General features: G+C 47.7%; 1 protein-coding gene across 2 annotated transcripts in view; it reads left to right on the top strand.

The window, feature by feature from the left end:
• Positions 1–25,543, top strand: part of SMARCB1 (SWI/SNF related, matrix associated, actin dependent regulator of chromatin, subfamily b, member 1) — a 33,189-nt gene continuing 7,646 nt past the window's right edge. Inside the window, exons 1-6 of one of the 2 annotated variants that reach the window (XM_029921454.1) lie at positions 1–294; positions 3,808–3,919; positions 5,643–5,772; positions 9,476–9,613; positions 11,471–11,598; positions 18,186–18,352. In XM_029921454.1, the coding sequence (XP_029777314.1) occupies positions 202–294; positions 3,808–3,919; positions 5,643–5,772; positions 9,476–9,613; positions 11,471–11,598; positions 18,186–18,352 (768 nt within the window). In that variant the 5' untranslated portion in view covers positions 1–201. Of the gene's footprint in view, positions 295–3,807; positions 3,947–5,642; positions 5,773–9,475; positions 9,614–11,470; positions 11,599–18,185; positions 18,353–25,543 lie in introns of both variants that reach the window. The other variant, XM_029921453.1, reaches the window with a different exon arrangement.

Here is a 25,543-nt window from a genome sequence, read left to right as displayed (position 1 = left end):
TCAACTCCCGCGCTTGCGCACTGAGGGCGGCCTGGTCGTCGTTTGCTGCAGCGGCTGAGGCTCCCGGCGGCGGCTCGAACACCTGATTTGTCTGCCCTTCGCCTACCGGCCTCGGCTGTTCTCGGCTCGGCAAGCCCCGGCTCCTCCTCAGTCCTCTCGATCCGTCGCAGCCCGGCCCCGGCCTCCCCTTCCGCTGCCGAAATGATGATGATGGCGTTGAGCAAGACCTTCGGGCAGAAGCCCGTCAAGTTCCAGCTGGAGGACGACGGAGAGTTCTACATGATCGGCTCTGAGGTAGCCCGCCGCGCGTCCTCGCCCTCCCCGGCCCCGGCCCCGCGGGAGCCTCGGGGCGGGTCTGCGCGCCGGGAACGCGCGTCTCCATTCATCGCGGAGGGCGGGCGCGCGCGCGGTGCGTTCGGAAGGGGCGGGGCGGAGCGTGTTTGACTCCGCCCCGCGCACCTCGGCGATCTGGGATTGCTTACTGATTTCGCCTTGGTGGTGGTCGCCCACCGCTGCCAGGGCTTGGGGCACCCTGAGGAGTCACTGGTTCCACCCTGAGTTGGTACAGCTCCAGCCAGCCGCAAAGAAAGGGCTTCCCTGGAGCGTCTGGGGGAGAGATTTTGGAGGCTTCGCCTGTAATCCCTCCTCCATTGCTGCATTTGGGATCCTGAAATCGCAGATTGGAAACATGGGATTTACTGATGTTTCATCCTCAAAAAGTGTTGTTTGCTTTTATTTACCAGTGAGGAAATAGAGAGGAGGATGGATATCCTATTTGGGGTGGATAAGGCCCCGCTCTCTGAGCTAGATCTATCAGCAGTTCAGAAGCAATTGACTCGAGCTATCTTGAACTTAACTCAGAATTATGAGGAAACGATTCTAAATATCTTCAATTCTTGACCAGAGGTGACAGCACTTTGTTGAAGCATCTGGATAACTGACTTTAGGAAAACCCTACAATTGGTCCTTCAGTGGGAGTTTGTATTAAGTATACCGTTTTTCCAGGTTGCTTCAGATTACCCCTTTTTGATTCAAAAGCAGTCCCCAGCTAGTGTATATTCCTTTTTTTTAAATTGTGGGTATGCAGTTCAGATGTGCAAATACAAGCTGTAGGATCTTTTCCTGTGTGACGAGGTAAGTGCCAATCCTGGAAAGCTAAAGCAGTTTTAGAATGCCCAGGGTTGTCTCTTCTCTTAATGGTGTTTAGTATCCTATGCCAACATTTCATTCTTTTTTTTTTTTAATTTTCAAATTATTCCCCCCTCCCCCCATTACAATTGAACATAGCATGAATGAATGACCAACCCCCCATGATTCCTGGCTTGTTTTAGTTGTGTCAGGTTAGGAGACCAGTGTTGTCCGTAGTATCAGGTAGAGTTTCCATATTCAACCAATTTTTATAAAACAACAAGGGCAGGATGCAATACGTTTTTCATGGTTGGTATTTATTTATTTATTTATTTATTTTTGAGAGACAGAGACAGCGCGAGCAGGGGAGGGTCAGAGAGAGAGACACCCACACAGAATCTGAAGCAGGCTCCAGGCTCTGAGCTGTCAGCACAGAGCCTGATGCGGGGCTGGAACCCACGAACCATGAGATCATGACCTGAGCCGAAGCTGGAAGCTTAACCGACTGAGCCACCCAGGGGCCCCACGTTTTTTATGTTCTGACATAAATGTTGCTCTTCAGACATAACTGGGGAAGTGGACTCAGTGCCTGTCCATGTGCCACAGCTCAGAATGGTCCTCACTGACCAGTAGGAAACTGCCTAAATATAGGATAGCAGGCACTTGAATTCCCAAATGATACTGGGCAACTTGTTTAAAGAAGCCTTTAATGAGTCTAATGGACGGTAAAAGCAGTCCCTTTTGCCTTGACTCTCAATGGCTGCTGCTTTTGAAAAGGAAGATTTCACTTATTAGATGGAGTATATTGAGAGGGAGCATGTAACCAGATGGGAAAGGAGGCCTCTCTGTTTCCGGGTAATGCTTCTCATATGTGAGAGATGCTCAGGCTTGATGGCCTCAAAATCTTTCTCGTAATATGCCTTTGTTTCTAGAAGGCTAAGTGCAGTCAGTCTTCTCTTTCAGCCCTGTTCAGTGAGAATAATTGTCCTGAGACCCACCCAGTCTATAGAGTCCCAGATGGGAGAGGAGAGAGACGTCTGCTCTCTTGGACCAGGCTGAACCTCTGGAAGTCTGGGAAGGGTTCAAGATCAGGAGGCTGACTCTTGATAACCAGAAACTCCTGTGACAGCGTTGGGTGGTGGATGGCCTGCAGGTCCCTTCCCCTTGGAAAACAGGCACCATAGTCAGAGAGCTGGGTCAACCATAGCAACACACCCATGTGCCCCCATGCCACATCTGTGCGGCAGCTTTGGGAAAGCATGTGTGGTCGCAGCAAGTGTGTGTGTCACTGTTCTCCCCCCATTGTAGGCAGCTGTATTCACCAAGCCAGAGTCCCGGGGCTGAGAGAAATCCCTTAGAAATCCCTGGGTTCACACCTTCATTTTCTTCATTTTACATTTGGGGGAAACAGGTCCAGAGAAGGGCACAGGCTGGTTCAGGGGAAACCCAGGAGGGCAAGCCCTGGTCTCCTAAGTTCAGGGGTCTTGGGAAAGGTCTAGGTGTCTTGGAGCAGTATAGGGCCTGCAGTAAGTTTATTTATTTGAGAGACATAGAAAGTGTGAGTGGGGGAGGGGCAGAGAGAGAGAGGGAGAAGGAGAGAGAGAATCCCAGGCCCGTTGTGGGCTTGAACTCAGCAAAGCCCAAGATCACGACCTGAGCCAAAATCAAGAGTCAGACACTTAACCCACTGAGCCACCCAGGCACCCCTGACTCTTCTGTTAGACTGTTCTGGTTGTCGAGCATAAAAATCTTTGATTTGTGAAAAATGGAGAAACACACTTAACACACATTTACCCTGTTCTGCTGGGTAGGAAAATGGGAAAAATAATAGAAGTGGTCCTTCGTGGGGCAAAATTCAGAACTGCTGAGCATTTGACAGATGAGTAAGGAGATCCAGAAAAGGGAGGTGATTCCCGGTACAGGTGGAGCTAGCATGTGGCTCCCAGTCCACTGGCTGTCCCTTGCCATGTGACTCGAGTGGTCATTTTTGCAATGTCAGTGAAATAATCGAGTTTCTTTATAAAAACTTTGAGACTTGATTTCTTGTCACAAAAGAAGTCATACTTCGAGTATCTGTTACAGACAAACCGAAGCTATTGTTTGAGGCAGTAATTTATATAGCAGTCTGGTGATTGCCAGTAAGTGTTTTTTAAACTCTTGGAAAATTCCTTTGGTGTTCCTGGTTTGAATTTGTTACTAAACAAAGCAACAGGGGCCATGGGGGAAATTATCCTGCATCTGTCTAAAATTAAAAGACCTTTTTGGTGTTTATTGCCTCATAAAAATATCAGTCTTGTTCATAAGATAAAAGAAAGTCAGAGGGGCCTTACATTTCTGGAAAGTGCCCAGGATCCTTAGTCTGAACTCAGAATCACTTCGAGCGTCTCCGTGAGCTCTGGGGGCCTGCCCCAGAAGCGTCTGGTCAGGCCTTTCAGAACTTAGCCGTGTCGTTGGGATGCAGATGGTATTGCCCCTGCCTAGAGGGGCAGATGCGGGCCACATGTGCACTGCTGTTGAACCCTTGATGTCAGCAGAATGTGTTTCTGTGGCTGCAGAAAGCCTGGTGCCTGGAGGCCAGCTTGTGCTCCGTCACTCAGTCAGGCAGAGCCTCTTACCAGGACCCTCCCTTTCTGCATCGAGACGTGACCCTCATAATGAGCCTTCTTGCTTTACTCATAGGTGGGAAACTACCTCCGTATGTTCCGAGGTTCTCTGTACAAGAGATACCCCTCGCTCTGGAGGCGACTAGCCACTGTGGAAGAGCGGAAGAAAATAGTTGCATCGTCACATGGTAAAAAAACAAAACCTAACACTAAGGGTGCGTCTTCACGAGGGTTTGTAAACCTGTTTCAAAACCACTCGCTTATGTCATGAAGATAAAACGTTTTCACTCCAGAGTGTCTTCACTGCAGCCCTGACCTTAACGTGGCAGGGAGCACGTGAGGGGCAGAGTCGCCGTGGAGCATGCATGCAGCTCAGGCAACAGCGGCTCCGGGTAGCCAGGGGTCCCTTGTCAGGTATCTTCAGCAGGGTCGGCGGGGCGGGGGAGGGGGTTGAGGGGGGTGGGGCCGGGACAGTAGTGGGTGCTGTGAAGACATGTTGGTCTCAAAACGTTTTAGGAATGCTGTGATGCTCTGCTGTCTGCCGTGGGCGTGTCGCCATAGTCACCCTCCATGCAGCCCGAGTGGCGGGTGGTGGCCCCAGCTTCCACTCCCCTCTGGGGCTTTCACCGCTTTGCTTCTCAGAGCACCTCCATCCCGTAGCCCTTCATTCTGGCAGCCGGTGTGCTAGAGCTCATGCGCATGTGCCCGCGTGGTGTGCCTGAGGTGTGTGCCTGGGGTGTGCCCAGTGAGCCTTGACGCTGGAGAGCCGCATGTGCTTTGGCTGTGGCAGCCGTGTGCAGGGCCAGAAGATGCCCACCAGATGCTCCGAAGGCCCCTTTGGGGGAGTCTCACCGCCTATTTCGGGTTGGATGCCGCGCAATGTTTGGCAGGTGGTGAAACTGCTTTGACTCTGCTGTGGCCCCTTATGGAGAGCTACCCTGGGCCTGGGTGAAGACTCTGCCTGACGCTGTGTGTGTGTGTGTGTGTGTGTGTGTGTGTGTGTGTGTGCACTTCACAGTCTGCACTGTTTGGTTGTGTCTGTGGGTACTGTTGTGGTCTTGTCCGCTGTGGGCAAAGTAGTGGTTCTTTTAATGCAGGAGCCGGGGCTTCTTTTTTTTTATCTGCTGCTGCGACATTGCCACTCGCTTGACAAAGTCTCCTTTTTATCCTCCCTCTGTCCCCCAGGGGAGCACTTATCACTAACACAGTGAATTCCTAGCTTTGCTTTCCCCTCTGCAAGCCTCAGGTGAAGTCTCAGTGACTCTTCTGCCTTGTGCTTTGGAGATACCCTTCCCCGTAACCAATTTGTTTCTCCAGGAGAAGCCAGTCTGGACCCGCAGACAGGTAGCAGCTCTTGCCCGAAGTTCCCTAGAAGAGCTATGGGTCGAGTTGCCTAGACTCTGTCCTGCTCCCCAGACAGCACGTGTTGACTGGCACGGGGCCGGGAATTCACACTGGGTGTGAGGCAGCACTTTGTAACTCTCCGGGCTCTTGTTTTAAAAGAAGAGTACTTGTCATCTTTCATTCCATCTCTCCACTTTGCTTCGTGTCGTGGATCGCAGTTGGTGTCAGACCTCTTCCCACTGGTGGTATCACTCTGGAGCACCCCCCTACCCCAGCCTTCTCCCCATTGGTCGTGCTGCACTGTAGCTGCTGCCACCCTGTGCCCGGAGCCAGTGCTCCTGGGACAAATTAGTGCAAGTAAATCCTGTGGGAGTGTTTTCTCAGTAGGACCTCTCAAGCACTCGGTCCAGATTGCCCTTTTGGAAGAGGCCAGCATTCAGCAGTAGTAAGGTTGACACGCGCTTTTCCCTCCTCCTGCATGTGAGGACCTCGATGTGCTGCATCTGCTGGCTGCTGCTTCTTGCCGCCCCGCCAGCAGGGTGACCGCAGCGGCGTCTCTGGTTACAGATCATGGATACACAACCCTGGCCACCAGCGTGACACTGTTAAAAGCCTCAGAGGTGGAAGAGATTCTGGATGGCAATGATGAGAAGTACAAGGCCGTCTCCATCAGCACGGAGCCCCCCACCTACCTCAGGTAATGCACTCCTGGCCAGGGCGTGCTCTCAACAGGTATTTTTCTCTACCCTAGAACTAGTTGGGGTTAAATTGAACCGAAATACCTTTAAACACTTCATCCACTGTGCTTACCAATCATCTTAGCCAGATTGCTACATTTCTGGTGTGTCTGTGGAATTTCTAAGACACGTAAGCCAAGTCTTGGGTCCTGGAAAGTCGTTAGGAATACTTTGAAAGTGGGGCTAATCTGTCAGAAAAATGAGTTGCCCAAATAAACTCCGAAAAGAACAATAGATCTTAGTGTTTGAGCTTAGAACCTTTAAAAGAGTATTTACAGTAATAATTAGATAAGTAGTTGGGAGGTGAATATGTTATAGAGTCTGTTCATTCAGATTTATTTTTTAATTTAAAATTTTTTTCATTTTCTGAAAGTTTATTCTGAGACAGAGCACATGCACATATGAGCAGGGGAGGGGCAGAGAGAGGACGAGAGAGAGAATCTCAAGCAGGCACTGCACTGTCAGTGCGGAGCCCAGTGCGTGGCTCGAACCCATGAACTGTGAGATCATGGCCTGAGCCAAAACCAAGAGTCAGACGCTCAACTGAGTTACCCAGGTGCCCCAGTTCTTCATTTTCATAGGTAGTTTCATTTGGTTTTTATTCATTCAGATTTGTAAGAGAAACTACGTGCCCCAATAGCTCAATAGGTAAAGGGCGGGCCACCCTGGAAGCATAAGGAGTAAACAAATAAGGAGATGAAGTTGTCCTCATGTAACATTAAGAATTCAAAGTAAAACAGATAGGCAACTATCGACATAAAGGCTTGGGGAAGACACGATAGAGCTGGCACACTGAGGCACCCTGGCACGGCCTTTGTACACGAGCATGCCTGTGACATCAAACCTATTTTCATTCTCTGACCCACTCATTTCACCCCTAAATCTGTCCCAATTAATTTCAAAGAATACCATCATCACTAGAAACCATTATAGGCACAGAGGTAGCATTTTGAGTAAAAATGGATGGTGTGGAGCCATTAGGGAGAGGCTGACTGAGTGAAGGTACAGCCAGCTGAGTAGACTAAGGTACTACGGACTAGGATACAGACCAGGATAGACTAGATCTTGGAGGCAGATAGACTGGGTTATAAGTAACTGTTTATGTCATAACTAAGTATACTCTACAGCAACCAGAAATGTCGTTCGCGTGAATGACGTGCAGAACATCTAGAACGCATGCATTTACGTGCACAAAACCCCAGGGGCACTGAGGAGCGGGGAGAGGAGGGTTATTGTTTCAAGTGATGTGGTTATGGAAAAATCATTTCTTTCCAGATTTTCTTTCAACTTTACTATTGGATTGTTTCTATAATCCTACCCTCCCAACCCCCATGGCCCACATCCAACTTGGCCAGTGTTAGAGATGTGTGCTTTGCAGATTCCTCCTTCCTCGAGGGATGTGGTAAGAACATAAGGATGGCTAGACTTTCCTAGGGAAGTGGCAGAAGGGAATGATGTACATATGGCTGGGGCTTTCAAGTCTGCACATGTCAGCCGGAAACTTTTTATGGGGCAGTAAACACTTCTTGATGATCGTATCACATGAGGAACAGCTGACGGAGGAGAGTACTGTTACCCTAGAGGTCAAAACTACAGAGACAGTTGGGGGTTGAGGTTTGCAAGAAGCTGCTTTCATGGGCTCTGTGCTCAGGAAGTGCCTTCCCCCATCCAGTCAGCCCCATGGGAGGACCAGGACCGGCACCTCCCCTCCTCATCACTGGACAGGCTGGGCAGAGGCTAGATCCCCCCCCCCCACCCACCCCCTTGGGCAGACCTACTTTTGGCAGAAGAAGGGTCGAAATACGTGACCCAGATTCTCAGATTTGGTGTCTGACTTACTCACTGTGTCTGACAGAACTTGCACTCCACTTGAGAGAGTTACCTGACAGAGGGCTTGGCCTGGAAATGAACAAGATCACTACAGAGGTAGGGCAGGACTTTGCAGGTTGAGGGCAGGTGGGGGGGGGGGCTCAGTGCCAGCTCTAGGAGGCTTAGAAAAGAGGTGGTAGTCTAGACCTGAGGCTCCCAAATACGGGCCAGTTACACCAGCTCACACATGGAATTTGTAAAGAACCCATATTCCTGGGCCCTCTCCAGAGACAGGAGTCCCCTGGTTCTTGTGAGGCTCAGAGATTTCCTACTTCAAGTTTTGCACCCTGAGGGACCTTGCGCAGCCAGGATTCAAAACCACTGGCCCAGTCTTGCTGTCCCAGCTCTAAGCCCTGCCCAGAATAGTTCCATGGTCCTCCTTTTCCCAGGCCTCTGGTATTTGGTAAGATCCAAGCAAGATTTGAGTACAGGAGACTTGATCAAGTCCCAGCAGAGTTTAGTACTATAAATCTCTCCTTGCCTCCACCCTCAGTCAAGGGGTGCTCTGGGACCACAGCATCTGAGTTGCAAGAGGTCCCAGCTTTAGAAGAGAAAAGAAAGAGTCAGTTCCTGGGGCCTGGGCAGGTCACAGCCACCGCTTCTGCTCTCTACTGCTGCTTGGAAAGAACGACTGCCAGCCTTGTCTCCCCACCCCTCCCGTGAAGACACTGAGGGGAGGGAAATCAAGTGGTTGCTGTCACATCTTTTAAATTGTAGCAGACTGTTATGAAACACATGGTAGAGATGTTGGGGATGTAAAAGTAAATGACACACAGCCACTTGCCCTCACATTGGTCAGACTCATTGGGGAAGGCAGCCCCCAAGGACGGTAAAGTGATGTGCAGAGCTTGCCTTTCAGAGCCAGCGCTGGAGCCTTTTGGAGGACGCCTGGGTGGCTCGGTCGGGAGAGCGTGCGACTCTGGATCTTGGGCTTGTAAATTGGAGCCCCATGTTGGGTGTAAAGATTACCAAAAAACAGAAATCTTTAAAATAAAATAAAATAGCCTTTTGGTATTATCCTAGTAGTAAAGGCAATCTGTAGGTTGGCAAGAAGAGTGAATCCTTGATGGTATGTGGGTTACTTAAATTACTTTGAGCCTCAGTTTCTAGAAAGCTTTTACTAACACATTTCTCATACCCTACTGGTTTGGAAACCTGCAAGGCAGAGTGTCATTGAGTGTCATACTCAGGCTGACCCGTATGTCTAAAAGAACAGTCTGATCTTGTCTCACCCTTCTTCAAACTCCTCCTCGGGGACTCCCATTTCTCACGGAGCACGCCAGCCCCTAATCAGGACTCTCTCCACGTCTGCCTCTCTGGCCCTAGCTGAGGCCACAGTCTATCCATGCCTCCCCTCTCCTGCCACCTGTGCATTTCCTGAAATGCCTTCCCCATTCCAGTTGTTCCCCTACCACCGCATCCCCAGTGAACCCCAACCTCATGCTTAAGGCTCCGCTCTAGGGTCTGCCCCTCTGGGAAGCCACCTCATTGTGCACATTCCCTGCAAAGGGGAGAGTGTGCCCTTGGAGTCATGCGTGGCACATGGCATGTTACACTGTGACCTGTGCACTGGCTGGGGGCTGCTCTGCTGTGTCGGGGGCCTCTCTGTACCCTTCCTATAGCCCGGGTGCCTTTGAGTGGGTACCAATGGGTGTCTGAGGAGTAGACCTGTACAGAGCCTGGGGTGCCTAGGGCTCACCACCGGCAGGGACGCAGTGGGTGTCCATTGACCATGACTTGTAGCCCAGTGTTGGGCTCCTAGACTGAGGAGGGGCATTTCTCACGTCTCCCCAGGGAACAGAAAGCCAAGAGGAACAGCCAGTGGGTGCCCACCCTGCCCAACAGCTCCCACCATCTGGATGCCGTGCCCTGCTCCACGACTATCAACAGGAACCGCATGGGCCGGGACAAGAAGAGAACCTTCCCTCTGTGGTGAGCACGCCTCACCCTCCACTGATTCTGCCTCAGTCCTCAAACATTTTTAAGCCTCTTCCTCTCCTCTGCCTTGACCTTGTCTAAAACACCATGCTGCCTTCTTGAAACCATTGCCCCTGGGCTTCTAGGACAGCTGGTCTCTGGCTTGCTTCAGCTCTGAGCTCTACTTGCATTAGTGTCTCTGCTCTCTGCTGTTTCCCAGCCTCTCCAGGGGTGCTCCTGGAAGTGTGGCCCTTGGATCTTACCTTGTGGTTTCAAACGCCATCCCACTGAGACCCCACTATCCATTCCCTGTGGCTGCTGGAGCAGATCACCACGAACTGGGGGGGCTTAAAACAACAACAAATCTAGTTCTCACAGTTCTGGGACCGGGAGTTTCTGTGCAGCAACATCAAGGTGTTGGCTGGACCCCATTCCCTCTGGAGGCTCTCTCATGATTTAGATGGCGGGGGGTGGGGGAAGACAAGCCATTCCCACCTCTTCTGGTGGCTACTGGCATTCCGTGGCTTGTGGCTACGTAACCAGCGTGTGCCTCAGTGGCCACATGGCCTCCTCCTTTGTGTGTGTGAAACTGCACTTCTCCTAAAAGGATGCTTGTGTTGTGGTTTAGGGCTACTTGCGTAATCTCCTCTTAAGATCCCTCGTTTTATCTGCAAAGCCTCCTCTCTCCCTTTTGACATTGAACAGTCACAGGCTCCAGGGATTTGGACTAGTTATCTTTTGGGGGACAGTTTTCAAGTTCCTACCCCACTTTCATCCCTGCAGCCCAGCCTCACCCCTACACACCGCCCTCAGGTAGCTCACACACTGCCTACAGACTCCTCTATCCCGGGACACTGTAATCCCATCCTTCCTGCGCTCAGGCCCAAACCCTGGGATTCTTCCTCCTCAAGCCGCAGAGCGAGTCTCAGCAAATTCCCGCCTTCTCAGCCTTCCAAGAGTCCAGAGTTGGACCACCCTTGGCCAGCTCCCCCACAGGCGTGGGCCCCCTCACCCAGGGCAGACGACACCTATCCTGGATGCACGTCTTCCAGATACCCTATTATGTGCCCACCAGGCCTGGAGTCCTCGTGGTGGCTGCTCCTCTCTGGCCTCTTCCCCTGCTACTGTCACTACTCAGTCATCTGAATCTCCTCACTGCTTTCAGAGCCACCCAGAAGCTTCTGCCCTTATAGTTCCCTCTGCTGAGAGCTCACTTCTTACCAACATCTGTGTGGCTGGCCCCTTTGCTCTCTTCCCTCCCTTTTTCCCTTCCTTCCTATCACTGGCTGAACGTCCCTTCTCAGGGCTGCCTCCCCTTCTGTAGAATGACCGCTCCTGTCTGCCCCGTCTCTCTATTCCTGTCCCTTTCTGTGCCCATGTTTCCCAGAGCACTGGTGTCCGGCATGCAGTTTGTTTTCCTTGTTTGTCAAGGTGGTCACTGGAACACCCATCTTCTGTGCTCTGGCTGTTGCTTCCTCAACAGTTCCTTACCTCTCCTGCCCCTTGGCTTTGGCTCAAGTATTTCCTCTTCTGGAGATACCCTTCCTTTCCCACAGTTACCAGTGAAAGTTCTGCTTGCTTTGGGGCTTAAATCTCCCTCTAGGGTACGACTAGGTCATATCCCACTGCCTAAGGCTGCAACTCCCCCTGCTTTCCCTGTGTGTCCATGAAGTGTGGAGCGCTCTCCTTGTGGCCCCAGGACCCCTGCTTGCCTCGTCTCTGCTGGCTCAGCCCTTGGTTGACGCATCCCCATAAGAAGTGGGCTTTTTCCCCCCCAGCCCGGTTTGCGGTGACAGGCGTTGCAGGGAGGGAGGCCCTGTGCGTGGAGACCCATGGCACTCTTTGCCTACTGTGTTGCCTCTTCACTTCCAGCTTTGACGACCACGACCCAGCTGTGATCCATGAGAATGCATCCCAGCCTGAGGTGCTGGTCCCCATCCGGCTGGACATGGAGATCGACGGGCAGAAGCTGCGAGATGCCTTTACTTGGAACATGAATGGTACGTGGGTGGCTGGGCACTGCACGGCCCAGGCCCGGCTGCTGTGTGAACAGACCTTTTTCTTGCCTGCTGCCTGCTGGGTTGGACTCTGAACATGACATTCAGAGCTCCATGGAATAGATTAGGAGAGTGTAGACTCTGGGTTCAGATCCTGCTGCTGCCACCGTTTGCTGTGGGCTGGGCCCATGGGCCTCTGCTTCCTCCCTCTCCCAGTGGAGGACTGTACGTGTGCTTATTGTTTCTTTATTGTTTCCCTGAATCTTTCAGGCTTTTTACAACGAACACATTATTTATACTCAGACCAAAACCAAATTGCAATACCCCAGAGAGTATCACTTTTAAATGAAGAAAAGTTTAGAATTCCCAGAACCTCGCTGTTCCTAACAGTAGGTCCTTTGCCAGTCACTTCCACATGCAGACATATTTAAGAGAGCTGTAGTGCAAGTATAGTCTTTCTTCCCTTAAAAGTGTCTTACTGGTTTCCTCGGTCTTCATAATTGGTACACAGTTTTCTGTTGAGTTGTGGTGCCATGGTTTACTAGAACTCTTTCTGCTGTTAGATGTTTCCATGGCAGAAAACATAACTGCTTACTGCTTGTTTCTCTCATGGGGGATTTCCTCAGGGAGGGACGTGCATGGTTGTTGATACGTGGTTGCCTTGAGCTTTCTGGAGGGATTAGGCTACTTCCGTTGATCATCTCTTGGCAATTGGTTGTGCCAGGCCTGAGTCCAAGGGCCTCTGCCGAGCCCTGGGAACAAAGCCTGAGACTGAGTGCCTGTCCTCTGGGGCTCACGGGTTAGCTGGCGAGAGAGGATGTGGCCAAATGGTGATGTGGTGAGGGGTTCCAGGAGGTTGTGGTGAGCGTAGATAGGGCATGTGTGGTGGTGACAACTCAGGCACGAGACAGCTCATGAGTGCCAGGCCATGACCAGTGTTGCACGTCCCCTGTTTGCCATTCCGTGCTTCATCTCAGTGGGCCTGTGTTATACTTAATTCGTCTGTCTGTCTCTCTTTCTTTCTCCATTTCAACCCCTCAGGTCAGGGATCTTGTTTTTTATTGCTGCTTTTCTTACAGCATTTGGCACAGATCCTGGCCATAGACCATAGCATACGAATTTAGTTGTTCAGATCGACTCAGTACCTTGTTATTTTTCCTTCAATAACACATGAAAAGCCCCAACTATTTATTTATACTTCCACCCTCTTCCAGAAGGGATAAGGCATCTTACATGAGAACTTTTGATACAAAAGAATAAAGCACATGCAAAAGGCATGGTTAGGAAGAATTGGATGACGGGGAAAATGGAACAAGAAGATACACAATAATGCCAGTTCTGGTTCATACTCACAGTTCGCTAGGCGTACATTGCTAGGGGAGGGCATGATGCTTGGCCCTTTAGAACCAGCAGACACAGGATGATCAGCTCTGCAGTTCTCAGTGTGGTCAAGATCAGCAGCTGCTCGTGGCTCAGAAGCAGCAGAATCACACATAGCACTTGAATCAGAGAGAACCTTTCCCCCGGCTCTCAAGAAGTGGACACAGTATAATGCAAGGAAGGCCTGCATCAGTCCAAGAACTCTGCCATGAGTTTCTCCAAGCTATTCCTCAGAGGAGTCCTCACATAGTATACCATGTCCCAGTAAGTGTAATTTGGTACAGACACTTGGAGAACCAAAATAGTTTTGTGCTGCGAACTCTTCCTCAGCCCACAGTGGTATTTGGCACGTCACTGTGATTCTTGGGTGCCTGGGTGGCTCAGTCGGATAAGCATCCACTCTTGATTTTGGCTCAGGTCATGATCTCACGGGTTCGTGCGTTTGAGCCCTGCGTTAGGCTCCGCACTGACAGTGTGAAGCCTGTTTGGGATTCTCTCTCTCCCTCTCCCTCTCTTGCTCCTGCGTGCATGCACTCTCTCTCTCTCTCAAAATAAATAAACTTTAAGAGCTGCAATTCTTTTTTTTTTTCTTTCTGTTTTTTTTTTTTTTTTTGAGAGACAGAGAGAGACAGCATGAGCAGGGAAGGGTCAGAGAAAGAGGGAGACACAGAATCTGAAGACAGGCCCCAGGCTCTGAGCTAGGTGTTAGCACAGAGCCTGATATGGGGCTGGAACCCACGAACCATGAGATCATGACCTGAGCCGAAGCCGGACACTTAGCCAACTGAGCCACCCAGGCACCCCAAGAGCTACAATTCTTAACTGGTGGTTAGGAATCCACACCCTTTCATGGTAGTCAAAAGTCCATGTTCAGAATTGCTGGTGATTTTCATAGTCATACCTAATTAACTTTGAAACTTTAAGTAACCTTAAAGGCGGGCATAAGATTCTTTATCACAGGGTCCTAAAAATGTTGAGCACCGTGAATGAACTACATGTCCTTCAGAACCAGGACATTGTTCCTAACCAGGATTTGTCTCCAACCAGCCTTTAGTAGGTATCAGTCAACAGTGAGTTCAAGATTATCGTATCTTAGAAGGACATGAAAGAGAGCTTATCTGAGTTGCTGGTGAATTAAGGCATCATCTATCTCAGTAGCTAGCCTCCTTGGAGTGTGGTAAAATTCTCCAAGAAGGATGAGTTGCTGAACAAGAACACGTCGATGCCAGCTTGGCCCCACTGGGGGCGAGGGAATCCCAGAGCAGGGCCGTGAACCGCCTCAGGAAAACGGGTGGAATCTGCTCCTGCACACAGGCCAGGGGTGATCAGGGCCCTGCTGGTTAACACTACAGGGCATGGCGACAGGAAGCAGGTTCTGGAGATTTGTATCCACGTGTTCACTTTGGGTCCTTAAAAATCCCAAATGACAGATTCAGGAAGCTGAGTAGATCTCAGCAGTATAAACCCAAAGAAATCCATGCCAAGGTGCATCCTAGCTAAACTTCTGAAAACTAAACACAAAGGAAACATCTTGAGAACTGAGAAAAATAACACCTGACTTATAGAGAAAAACCTGGGATGACAGCTGATTTCTCATCTGAAACCATGGAGGCTGGAGGAAATGGCACATGGTTTTTCAAGCACTGAAAAGAAAAAAGACTGCCAATCTTGAATCTTACACCCAGTAAAAATATCCTTCAGGAATGAAGGGGAAATCTTCAGATGATGTAATACTGTCACCTGTAGACCTAACCTAAAAGAAGGGGGATGATAAAGAGGAAACTTTGGAACATCAGGAAGGAAGAACATGATAAAACTATGGGTAAATACTGTGGGTAAATAGCTTTCTTTCTTTTCTTAAGTTTTCTAAATTATGTTCAGCAGTTGAACAAATGTGATAATGCTGTCTGACATGGTTTTAAATGCATGTAGAGGAAATATCTTAAGATGTTTGTATTACAAATGACGGAGTGTAAAGGGACATGAGGAGAAGTAAGGTTTCTGTGCTTCACTTGAATTGGTGAAAATATATACATGGATCTAAATGAAAACACGTATCTAAATTTTTATTATAGTTGAAGTAGTGCAGTTTGTAGTATCAATTTGTAAAGTAGGGTTATTAGTAGCATCAGTGTTTACATTAAAAAAGTAGAAAAGTCTCAAGTCCATAATCTAAGCTCCCACCTCAGGAATTGAGATAAAAAGCAAAATGAAATGAAGCAGAAGGCAGGGCATAATAGAGCAGAAATCCATGAAATTGAAAATAGAAAATGATGGAGAAAGTTAATGAAAACACAGCTGATACTTTGAAAAGATCAGTAAGGGGGTCCCTGGCTGGCTTGGTTTGTGGAGCATGTGACTCTGGATTTCAGGGTTGTAGTTAGGAGCTCCATGTTGGGTGTAGAGATTACTTAAAAGTAGAAAAGAAAGATCAGTAAAATTAATAAACCTAGCAAGATTAATGATAAAAGACAGAAACAAAAATTACCAAATTGAGCAATGAAATGGGCTATCACTACAGACCCTGCAGATATCAAAAGGGAGTACTACAAGAGCTCTACACACATACATTTGAGAATTTAGACAAAATGGACCAATTCCTTGTAAAACACAAGTTACCACAATTCACTCAATATCAAAGAGATAGATAATTTGAGTTGCCCTGTCACAATTAAGAAATATGATTCATAGTTTAAAACCTCCCCAAAAGGAAATCCCCAGGCACAGGTGGTGTCTCTGGAGAATTTTACCAAACATTTAAAGAAGAATTAATATAAATTATTTTGCAGTCTTCTCCAGAAAATAGGAACCCTTTGCAATAACATTTTACAAAGCTAGTATTACCTTGATATCAAAACTAAAGACAGTACAGAAAAAATAAACTATAGACCAATATTTATAATGATTATAGATATACAAGTCCTTAACAAACCATTAGCAAACAGATTTAGATATAAAAAGAATTATACACCACAACCCAAGTGGAGTTTGTTATTCCAGAGATGGATATCTAGTTCAATATTTGAAGATTGATCAATGTAATCCACTAGATTAGCAGACTAAAGAAAAAATGGATGACATCAGTTGATTCAGGAAAATCATTTAATAGGGGCATCTGGCTGGGTTAGTCATTAGAGCATACAACTAACTCAGTGTCAAGGTTGTGAGTTCAAGTGCCATATTGGGTGTGGAGCTTGCTTAATTTTAAAAACAAAAAGCGCTTAGCAAAACATTCATTCTTAATTAAAAACTCTTAAGAAAAATGGGAATAGAGGATAACTACTTCACCTTAATAAAGAATATTTGCAAAATATCTTCTAACATTTAGTTAATGGTGAGGGACTGGAATGTTTCCTGCCTGTGATCAGGGATAAGGCAAAGATGTCTGCTCTTACCACTCTTGTTCAGCATAGTGTTGGAAATATTAACCAGGGCAGTAGAACAATAAAAAGCATGCAGGTCAGAAGAAATTAAACTGTCCCTATTTGTAGATGACATGACTGTCTACAGTATAAGATCTCAAGAGGTTTTCAAAAAACCCCTGCTGATGAAGTTCAGCAGGGACACTGGAAACAAGATAAACATGCAAAAATCAATTGTGTTTCTATGTTCTGTTGGGGAACACATGGATGTTAAAAAATACATTACCACTTATACTCAATAAGAAAAGGAATATTTTGGTGTAAATCTGACAAACATGTTCAGGACTTACATGTCCAAAACTATAGAACACCAGTAAAAGTAATTTAAAAAGATCTCAATACCATGTTCATAGCTTAGAATGCTCAAGATGTCAATTGATATTCAAGTTTAATGCAATTCCTGTGAGAATTTCAACAAGGCATTTCGCACATATAGACAAAATTACCTAAAATTTATATGGAGGGGCGCCTGGATGACTCAGTCAGTTAAGCCTTAGACTCTTGATTTTTGGCTGAGGTCATGATCTTGCGGTTGGTGAGTTCGAGCCCCTCATCCGGCTCTGCACTGACAGTGTGGAGCCTGCTTGGGATTCATTCTCTCTCTCTCAATCTCTCTCTCTCTCTGCTCCTCCCCTACTTGTGCTCTCATACTCTCTCAAAACAAATAAACTTTAAAAAATATTTTAAAAAATAGCATTTATATGGAAAGGCAAAGGAACTAGAATAACTAAAGCAATTTTGAGAAAGAGGAACCAAGGAGGAATCACTTCCTAATCTCAAGTCTTAATATATAACTACAGTAATCAAGACTGCATATTAATCTACAGTTCTCTCAAAAAGTTTAATATAAGAAAATGCTTTGTACTGTGTACTTGTAGGACACTTCAGCTTTATGTTGCATTCTCCAAAATTACACGTGGCTTGCTGTATGAGTTATTGATCATAAGCTGGCTGAGTGTTCTGGGTCTGTCCCAGTGGTACTGTTAGGATGGCTGGTCTCTTAGCCCTTCTGGGCCAGTGAAGAAATAGTGGGGTTGGTCGTTGTACAGACCTGGTTCTCGATGGCAAAATCATGCTATGTGCTAATGAGGAGATGCCTCCTTTTCTGGCTCTTCCCAGACGTGGTGCATGGTCATTAGGGTTTGGGTTACAAGAACAGGGCAGAACAGAGAGAAAACATTTGACCACATGGGACCTTGCTGTGCAATGGCCAGTTGCAGATGGTCCCTGCAAGTTCACACCTGCTATGGCTACATTCCCAGGAGGCAGGGTCCTTACACACCTGCATGTCTGTTGCCTTATTCTCTGAGTGTGCTGCCTGGAGAGTCAGAAACTAAGGAAAGGTCTGTAAAAAGCCACAAAGCAGCCTAATGTCTCGGGGATTTCTTCATTGGCGAGGAAGTAGCAGATGGTTGTGTACCAGTGGGACACTGACCTTAAAGTGATTTATCTGGAAGGAAACTCATTTTGCTTGGGCTTCTATAACAAAGTACCAAACTTTGTTGGCTTAAACAACAGAGATTCGTTTCCTCTCAGCTCTGGAATTCTAGAAGTTCCAGATCAGGAGTATGTGTGTGTGGAATAAGGCCCAGGAGGGGGTGGTACTCGTCCTGTGCTTCCTCCTCCAATCCATGTGTGGGAGGGCTCCCTCAGTTGTCATTCTCTTCATCCTCAACTTTATCAGAGAAGTCTAGCAGAGGAGGAAGGGGATCGGGAGGTTGGGGCTAAACATGGTGAGATAAGGTCCTGCAATCAGATAGCAATCCCTGTCCTTTCTCCTGATTTCAGAAAAACTGATGACTCCTGAGATGTTTTCAGAAATCCTCTGTGATGACCTGGATTTGAACCCTCTGACGTTTGTGCCAGCCATCGCCTCTGCTATCAGACAGCAGATAGAGTCCTACCCCACAGATAGCATCTTGGAGGACCAGTCAGACCAGCGTGTCATCATCAAGGTAGGCAGCTCCTGGGTGGGCCATAGGGTGCTGAGGGTACACTGAGGCCTTAGTCTAAGCCTGTCTTTGGGGTCCGTGCTGTGGGATCGGACTTCTGGAAAATCGTCTTTTGGGTAGCTCGTGACTGTTTACCTCAGGAAAGGTATGGGCTGATTTCTCTGCGTAAGGTTTCGCCTTCTGGATGTATTCAGGGCACCACCAGGCATTGAGCAGAGCCCAGGCAGTACAGAGGAGATAAGCCAGCTGCCAGGCAGAGCAGGGCGCCCACAGTGAGAGGACCAGTGGTGCCACACTCTTCCTGTGGACTGCCCGGGCCAGCACACCTCCTGCCGTCTAGTAACCTGCCCCAGGGCTGGGGGGCCATGCTGCCTTACCCGCTGCGTTACGGGTGAAGCGGTTGCCATATGGAGAGGTGAGGTCACCTGCCCCACACTGTCCAGCCGAGAAGTGATAGTGCTGAGGTTTGGGGCCAGGCCTGCCTGCTTCAGAGCCCGGTTGGTGTGAAGTGGCATCTCATTGTGGGTTTGATTTGCATTTCCCTGTCGATCAGTGATGTTGAGTATCTTTCAGGTGCCTGTTGGAGAAATGTGTGTTCCAGTTCTTTTCCATTTTTTTTCAGTCAAATTTTTTGTTCTTTTATGGTTGGATTTTATGAGTTCTTTATATACTCTAGTTACTAATCCCTTAGCAGGTAGGTGGTTTGCACATATTTTCTCCAGTTCGTTGTACTCGTTTGATAGCGTCCTTTTCTGCCTAAAAGTCTTCATTTTCATTTGATGAACTCCACTTTGTCTTTTCATTTGTGCCCTTGGTCTTCTATCTAAGAAATCATTGCCAAATCCAGTGGCATGAAGCTTTGTTCCTGTTTTAATAGTTTTATAGTTTTAGCTCTTGTATTTGGGTCTTTCATCCATTTTGAGTTAATCTTTGTGTATAGTGTTAGGTAAGGGTCCAACTTTATTCTTTTTTTTTTATGTGGATAGCCTGTTTTCCCAGCACCATCTGTGGAAATGACTATCCTTCCCACTTTGAGTAGTCTTGGTACCTTTGTTGAAAATTATTTGCCTGTATTTTTGAGAGTGTATTTCTGGGCTTTCTCTTCTATGGGTGTATATGTCTTTTTATGTCAATACCACACTGCATTGATTAGTGTAGCTTTGCAAAAAGTTCTGAAGTGAGGATGTGAGTCTTCTAACTTTGGTCTTCTTTTTAAGATTTTTTTTTGGAGGAAGTATTTCTATTTATTTATTTATTTATTTATTTAATGAATATTAATTTATTGTCAGCTTGGCTTACATACAACACCCAGTGCTCATCTCAACAAGTGGCCCCTGCAATGCCCATCACCCATTTTCCTCTCCCCACCATCCACCCTTAGTTTGTTCTCTGTATATAAGAGTCTTTAAGATTTTTTTAATTTTTTTTTTTTGAGAGAGAGAGAGAGCACACAGCAAGTGGGAGAGAGTCAGAGAGAGGGAGACAGAGGATTTGAAGCGGGGCTCTTTCTGACAGCAGAGAGCCCGATGTGGGGCTTGAACCCATGAACCATGAGATCATGACCTGAGTCAAAAGTCCAACTGAGCCACCCAGGCACTCCTTTCAAGATTGTTTTGACTATTCAGATTCTATTTAAGTTTAGGATAGATTTTTATTCTATTTCTGCAAGAAGTATTGTTGAGATTTTGAGAGGGATTACAATGAATTTGTAAGTTGCTGAAGCTTAGTTAGTCTTAACATCTAAATAATATTCAGTCTTCTCCCTCTCTCTGCCCCTCCCTGACTTGCACTCTGTCTCTCTCAAAAATGAATAAATGTTAAAAAAAAATTTTTTTAAGAAAGGGAGGGCACCTGGGTGGCTCAGTTGGTTAAGCATCCGACTTCGGCTCAGGTCATGATCTCACTGCTTGAGGGTTCAAGCCCCGCGTCTGGCTCTGTGCTGACAGCTCAGAGCCTGGAGCCTGTCTTCGGATTCTGTGTCTCCCTTTCTCTCTGCCCCTCCCTTCCCCGCTCTCTCTCAAAAATGAATAAATGTTAAAAAAAATTAAATAATACTCAGTCTTGGGGTACCTGGTGGCTCAGTCAGTTAAGTGTGGGACTCTTGATTTCGGTTCAGTCATGATCTCACAGTTGGTGAGTTTGAGCCCCATATTGGGCTCCGTGCTCACAGTGCAGAGCCTGCTTGGGATTCTCTTTCTCTCTCCCTCTCTCTCTGCCCTTCCCCCATGCTCTCTCTCACTTGCTCTCTTCTCAAAATAAATAAACTTAAAAAAATAATAAAACACAATAATAATACAATAGAATAAAAATAATACATTCAATCTATGAATGTTGGATGTGTTTCCATTTATGTATGCTTTCTTTAATTTCTTTGAGCAGAGTTTTGTAATTTTCATTGTATAAGTTTCTCACCTCTTTGGTTAAGTTAATTTGAAAGTCTTTTGTTCTTTTTAATGCTATTATAAATTAAATTAATTTTTTAATGTTTTTTTATTTATTTTTGAGAGAGAGAGAGACATCATGAGCAGGGGAGGGTCGGAGAGAGAGAGGAAGACACGGAATCTAACGACAGGCTCCAGGCTCTGAGCTAGCTGTCAGCACAGAGCCTGATGTGGGGCTCAAACCCACAAACCGTGAGATCATGACCAGAGCTGAAGTCGGACACCTAACCAACTGAGCCACCCAGGTGCCCCTAAAAATTATTATTTTTTAAATGTTTTATTTATTTTTGATACAGAGAGAGACAGAGCATGAGAGGGGGAGGGGCAGAGAGAGAAGGAGACACAGAACCAGAAGCAGGCTCCAGGCTCTGAGCTAGCTGTCAGCACAGAGCCTGACGCGGGGCTCGAACCCACGAGCATGAGATCTGACCTGAGTCGAAGTCGGAGGCTTAACCGACTGAGCCACCCAGGTGCCCCTAAAAATTATTTTTAATGTTTATTTATTTTGAGGAGAGAGGGAGAGAGAGTGAGCGAGCACATAGGCACCAGTGGGAGAGAGACAGGGAGAAGGAGAGAGAATCCCAAGCAGTTTCCACACTGTCAGCGCAGAGCCAGGTTCAGGGCTTAAACTCAGGAACCACGAGATCATGACCTGAGCCAAAATCAAGAGTCGGACGCTTTACCTACTGCACCACCTAGGCGCCCCAAATGAAATTATTTTCTTAATTGTTTTTCACATGTTTTATTGTTAAGGTATAGAAATGCAGCTGATCCTTGTGTGTTGACTTTGTAGCTTGCTGCTTTGCTGAATTTATTCTAACAATTTTTGTGTGTAATCTTCAGGGGTTTCTATATATAAGATTATATCATCTGTGAGTAGAGGTAACTTTATTTCTTCCTTCCAATTTGGATACCTTTTATTTCTTTTTCTGACCTAATTTCTCTGGCTAGAAATTCGAATACCATGTTGAATAGAAGTGGCAAGTGCAGACATCCTTGGCTAGTTTGTGATTTTATTATTTTTTATTTTTTAAATAATTGGTTTTTTAAAATTTTTTTTAAAAATGTTTTATTTATTTTTGATACAGAGAGAGAGCATGAGAGGGGGAGGGGCAGAGAGAGAAGGAGACACAGAACCAGAAACAGGCTCTAGGCTCTGAGCTGTCCGCACAGAGCCTGACTCGGGGCTCGAACCCACGAACGTGAGATCTGACCTGAGCCGAAGTCGGACGCTTAACCAACTGAGCCACCTAGGCGCCCCTAGTTTGTGATTTTAGAGGAAAAGGTTTCAGCTTTCACCATTAAGTATAATGTTCACTGGGTTTCTTATATATTGATTTATTAGATTGAAGTAGTTTCTTTCTTTTTGTCCTTTGTTGAGTGTTTTTATCACAAAAGGGTGTTGAATTTTGCCACATGCTTTTTCTGCATTGAGATGATGATGGGATTTTGTTTTTCAATCGGTTAATATGGTTTATTACATTGATAAATTTTTGTATTGAACCATCTTTGCATTGCTAAAATAAATCCTATTTGGTCATTGTATATCGTTTTTTAATATGCCACTGAATTCAGTTTGCTAGTATTTTGTTGAAGATGTTTATATCAGTGTTCATAAGGAATATTGATCGATAGTTTTTCTTTCTTGTAGTATTTGGCTTTGATACCAGGGCAGTGAGTTATGAAGTGTTCCTTCTTCAGTTTTTTGGCAGAACTTGAAAAGGATTGGTGTTAGTTCTCTCAGTGCTTGGTAGAATTCACCAATGAAGCCATCGGGTCCAGGGCTTTTCTTTGTGGGAAGGTTTTGTTTATTTATTCAGTCTCCTTACTAGTGAATTTCATTCATTTGTTCTTTTTCTTTCTTTCTTTTTTCTTTCTCTCTCTTTTCCTCCCTCCCTTCCTTCCTTGCTTCCTTTTCCTTCCTTGCTTCCTTTGTTCCTTGGAGCTTGAACTTGTGACCTGAAGATCAAAAATCTCATGCTCTACTGACTGAGCCAGCCATGTGTCTCACTAGTTAATATCTTTTGAGAGAAATACAAATCTGTTTTTCTTAGCCCATTTCAGTTTCATATTCTGGCCAGCTGACAGAAAAAGGGGATGGGGCGTCTGGGTGGCTCAGTCCATTGAACGTCTGACTTCAGCTCAGGTCACAATCTCACCGTTTGTGAGTTCGACCCCTGCATAGTGCTCGCTTGCTGTTGGCTTGGAGCCCGTTTCAGATCCTCTGTGCACCCCCAACCCCGCCCCGCCCCACCCCTTCCCTGCTCACATGTTCATGTTCTCTCTCTCTCTCTCCCTCCCTCTCAAAAATAAAATACGAATAATAGTAATAATAATAATAATAATAATAATAAAATACACATTAAAAAAAAGAAAAAGGGCATAAATGAGAAAGAAGGGGAACTTCATAGGAGAGAAATGAGGGCAGTAGGAGTCTTACCCACTTTCATATGCGTAACCTCTCCCCTCTGAAGGATGGCCCTAGGAACTCTGCTCTGTGCTGTATCTTTGTCCTGTAACTGTGGTGGGGATGTGACCTTATGGGATTAGCCACACCCACCAACATGCTTTCAGATGGATGGGGGTGGCCATAGTCAGGGTCCCCATGAGATTGACCACTTGGCTTCCCTGACATTTTTCTCAGAATTTGTCTGTCTGCCTCCCTCCTTCCCTCTCTCCCTGCCTTCTTTCCTTCCTTCATTGCTTCCTTCCTTTTCTGATGGGGCTTGTGGGCAGCCATACAGAAAGTGGTCAGGCAATTGAAAATCTGCCTGGGGTTGCCATCATCCTTCTTGACCAGAGGGGTTCTTGGTGACTGGACAGTTGTCAGCTGTGGGCCCCTTTGGGCCCTCCATCCCATCTGTAATCCCCAGCACGGGATGATGTCAGCTGGTAGGCTGTTGGGAGACCACCCCCATGTTGGGTTTCCTGCCCGGTGCTGGCAGGAGGTCTTGCTGGCGCCAAGGCCCAACATGGCGGCCCAGGGAAGCTTGACTGCTGTGGGACAGTGCTGTGTTTATCAGGTCAGAACCCTCATGGGCATTGTGGCCGAGGGGACCGCTTCCATCTTGTAGGTGAGAAACTTGAAGGTCACATGAAGGACTCAAGGAGAGCTGGGTACTTCTTATGAGGATACTCTTCCGTGTCCGGCTCCTGGGACACAGTGGAGGACAGGAGTCTTTGCCATGGTGGCACCTGGGGAGTGTCTCTCTTCACAAAGCTGTGCCTTAGCATGGAGTGGCTACTTAATAGATGTTCATGGGGTCTCTGGGACTACAGCCCTGACCCTGCTGCCTTTATGGGGGCTCCTGGCCCAGGGTGACTCTCCTCAGCTTCAAGGGTTTGGGGGGCTAAGTGCTTCTCATGAGTCTAGCTGTCAGGCCCTGGAGGGCTGTCAGACTTCTGTGAGGGTGTATATGGTGCTAGGGGTGGCAACTGGGGAGCCTGGGCCCTGTGCTGCATGCCTCCTCAGGGCTCCTGGCCATGTCTCGTCTCTCTGCCCCCTCAGGGCATACCCCACCATCCCTACCGCTAGGTGACTCCCTCCAGTAGAGGTCTCAGTGGCAACCAGTGTCTCTTCTGTACTCCAGACAGGCCTTCCAGATCCCTCTCTGGAAGCTGGAGACCTCAGGCCCATCTCTCCCCAGGTCCCTTCTCTCCAAGGAGCCACATGGCCTGCTCTCTCTGCCCATTCAGTTCTTCCTAAAATGCCCCATCCCCACTCCAGGAGGCTCTTTTGGGCCTCCTGGCCAATGCGGCCACCTCTGCACTTTCTGTTCCTCCCCCTATTTTCTCCTTAGGACTTGGTGACACATGATGTATACCATACATTCACATATTTGACTTGCTCAGGTGTCTCTCCAGCTGGAACGTACTCCCACAAAGATGATTTTTTGTGTGTTGTACCCACCATTGCATTCCCTGTGCCTCTCTGTGGTAGGCACACAATTTGTATATTTTTAATAGATGGAAGCATTAATGACCAGTTGGCAGGGAACAGGCAACACAGTCCACACGGTGCCACCTGGTGGCTGGGAGGACTACTGGTGCGCCGTGTGGGGCAGGGCTTGCCAGGGCTGGGTGGGGACGGCTACACCCGTTGGTCCTGTTTGATCTTTTTCTGTGGGCTGCCTGACGCTTCATGGCCTTCTGGTCCTTGTGTGCCATTGGGGCTAACTGGGCATTTGTTTTCCGTGAGGGGAAGGGATAGTTCCTCCAGCTCCATCCTGCAAGCCATCATCCGTCACCCAGCGTGAGCAGAATACGGAAATGGGAAAGGATGGGGGCTCGTTGGCAGTGAGTGCAAGGTGGTGTGCAGGGTCCAGAGGTGCAGGGCTTTGTGAATGGGGACAGGGTCCCATGCTTCTCTGTGGTCCCAGTAGGAGGAGTCTCGTGGATACAATACCCAAGGACCCAGCCAGACCCCGAAGAGGCCTTCCTGTGTGTCTCAGTGACGCCTGGTTTCAGAGCAGGACTGCTCCTCTGTGGGATGAGGAGTAGAGACGGTGATCCTGAGTGTAGGTGCAGGTGGGGAGCCCCTGGGGCATAGGCAAGGGCCTGGACCCTCTTCTGGCTACAGGGTATGTGTCAGCACGATGTCTGCTGGGGGCGTGGTGGGCGGAGTTGGCTGTGGGCCTCTGCTGCCCACCCAGGCTTTGCCTGTGCCTGTAGGGTGTACATCTAAGGTAAGAGGGGTAGCTGTGCCAGGCCTTGAGCCAGAGCCCCCTGTGGCAGCCCCGGCAGGTGCCTGGTG

The sequence above is a fragment of the Suricata suricatta genome, chromosome 14 (genome assembly GCF_006229205.1).
Source record: "Suricata suricatta isolate VVHF042 chromosome 14, meerkat_22Aug2017_6uvM2_HiC, whole genome shotgun sequence".
NCBI classification, from domain to species: domain Eukaryota; kingdom Metazoa; phylum Chordata; class Mammalia; order Carnivora; family Herpestidae; genus Suricata; species Suricata suricatta.
This window is presented reverse-complemented; position numbering and strand designations above follow the sequence as displayed.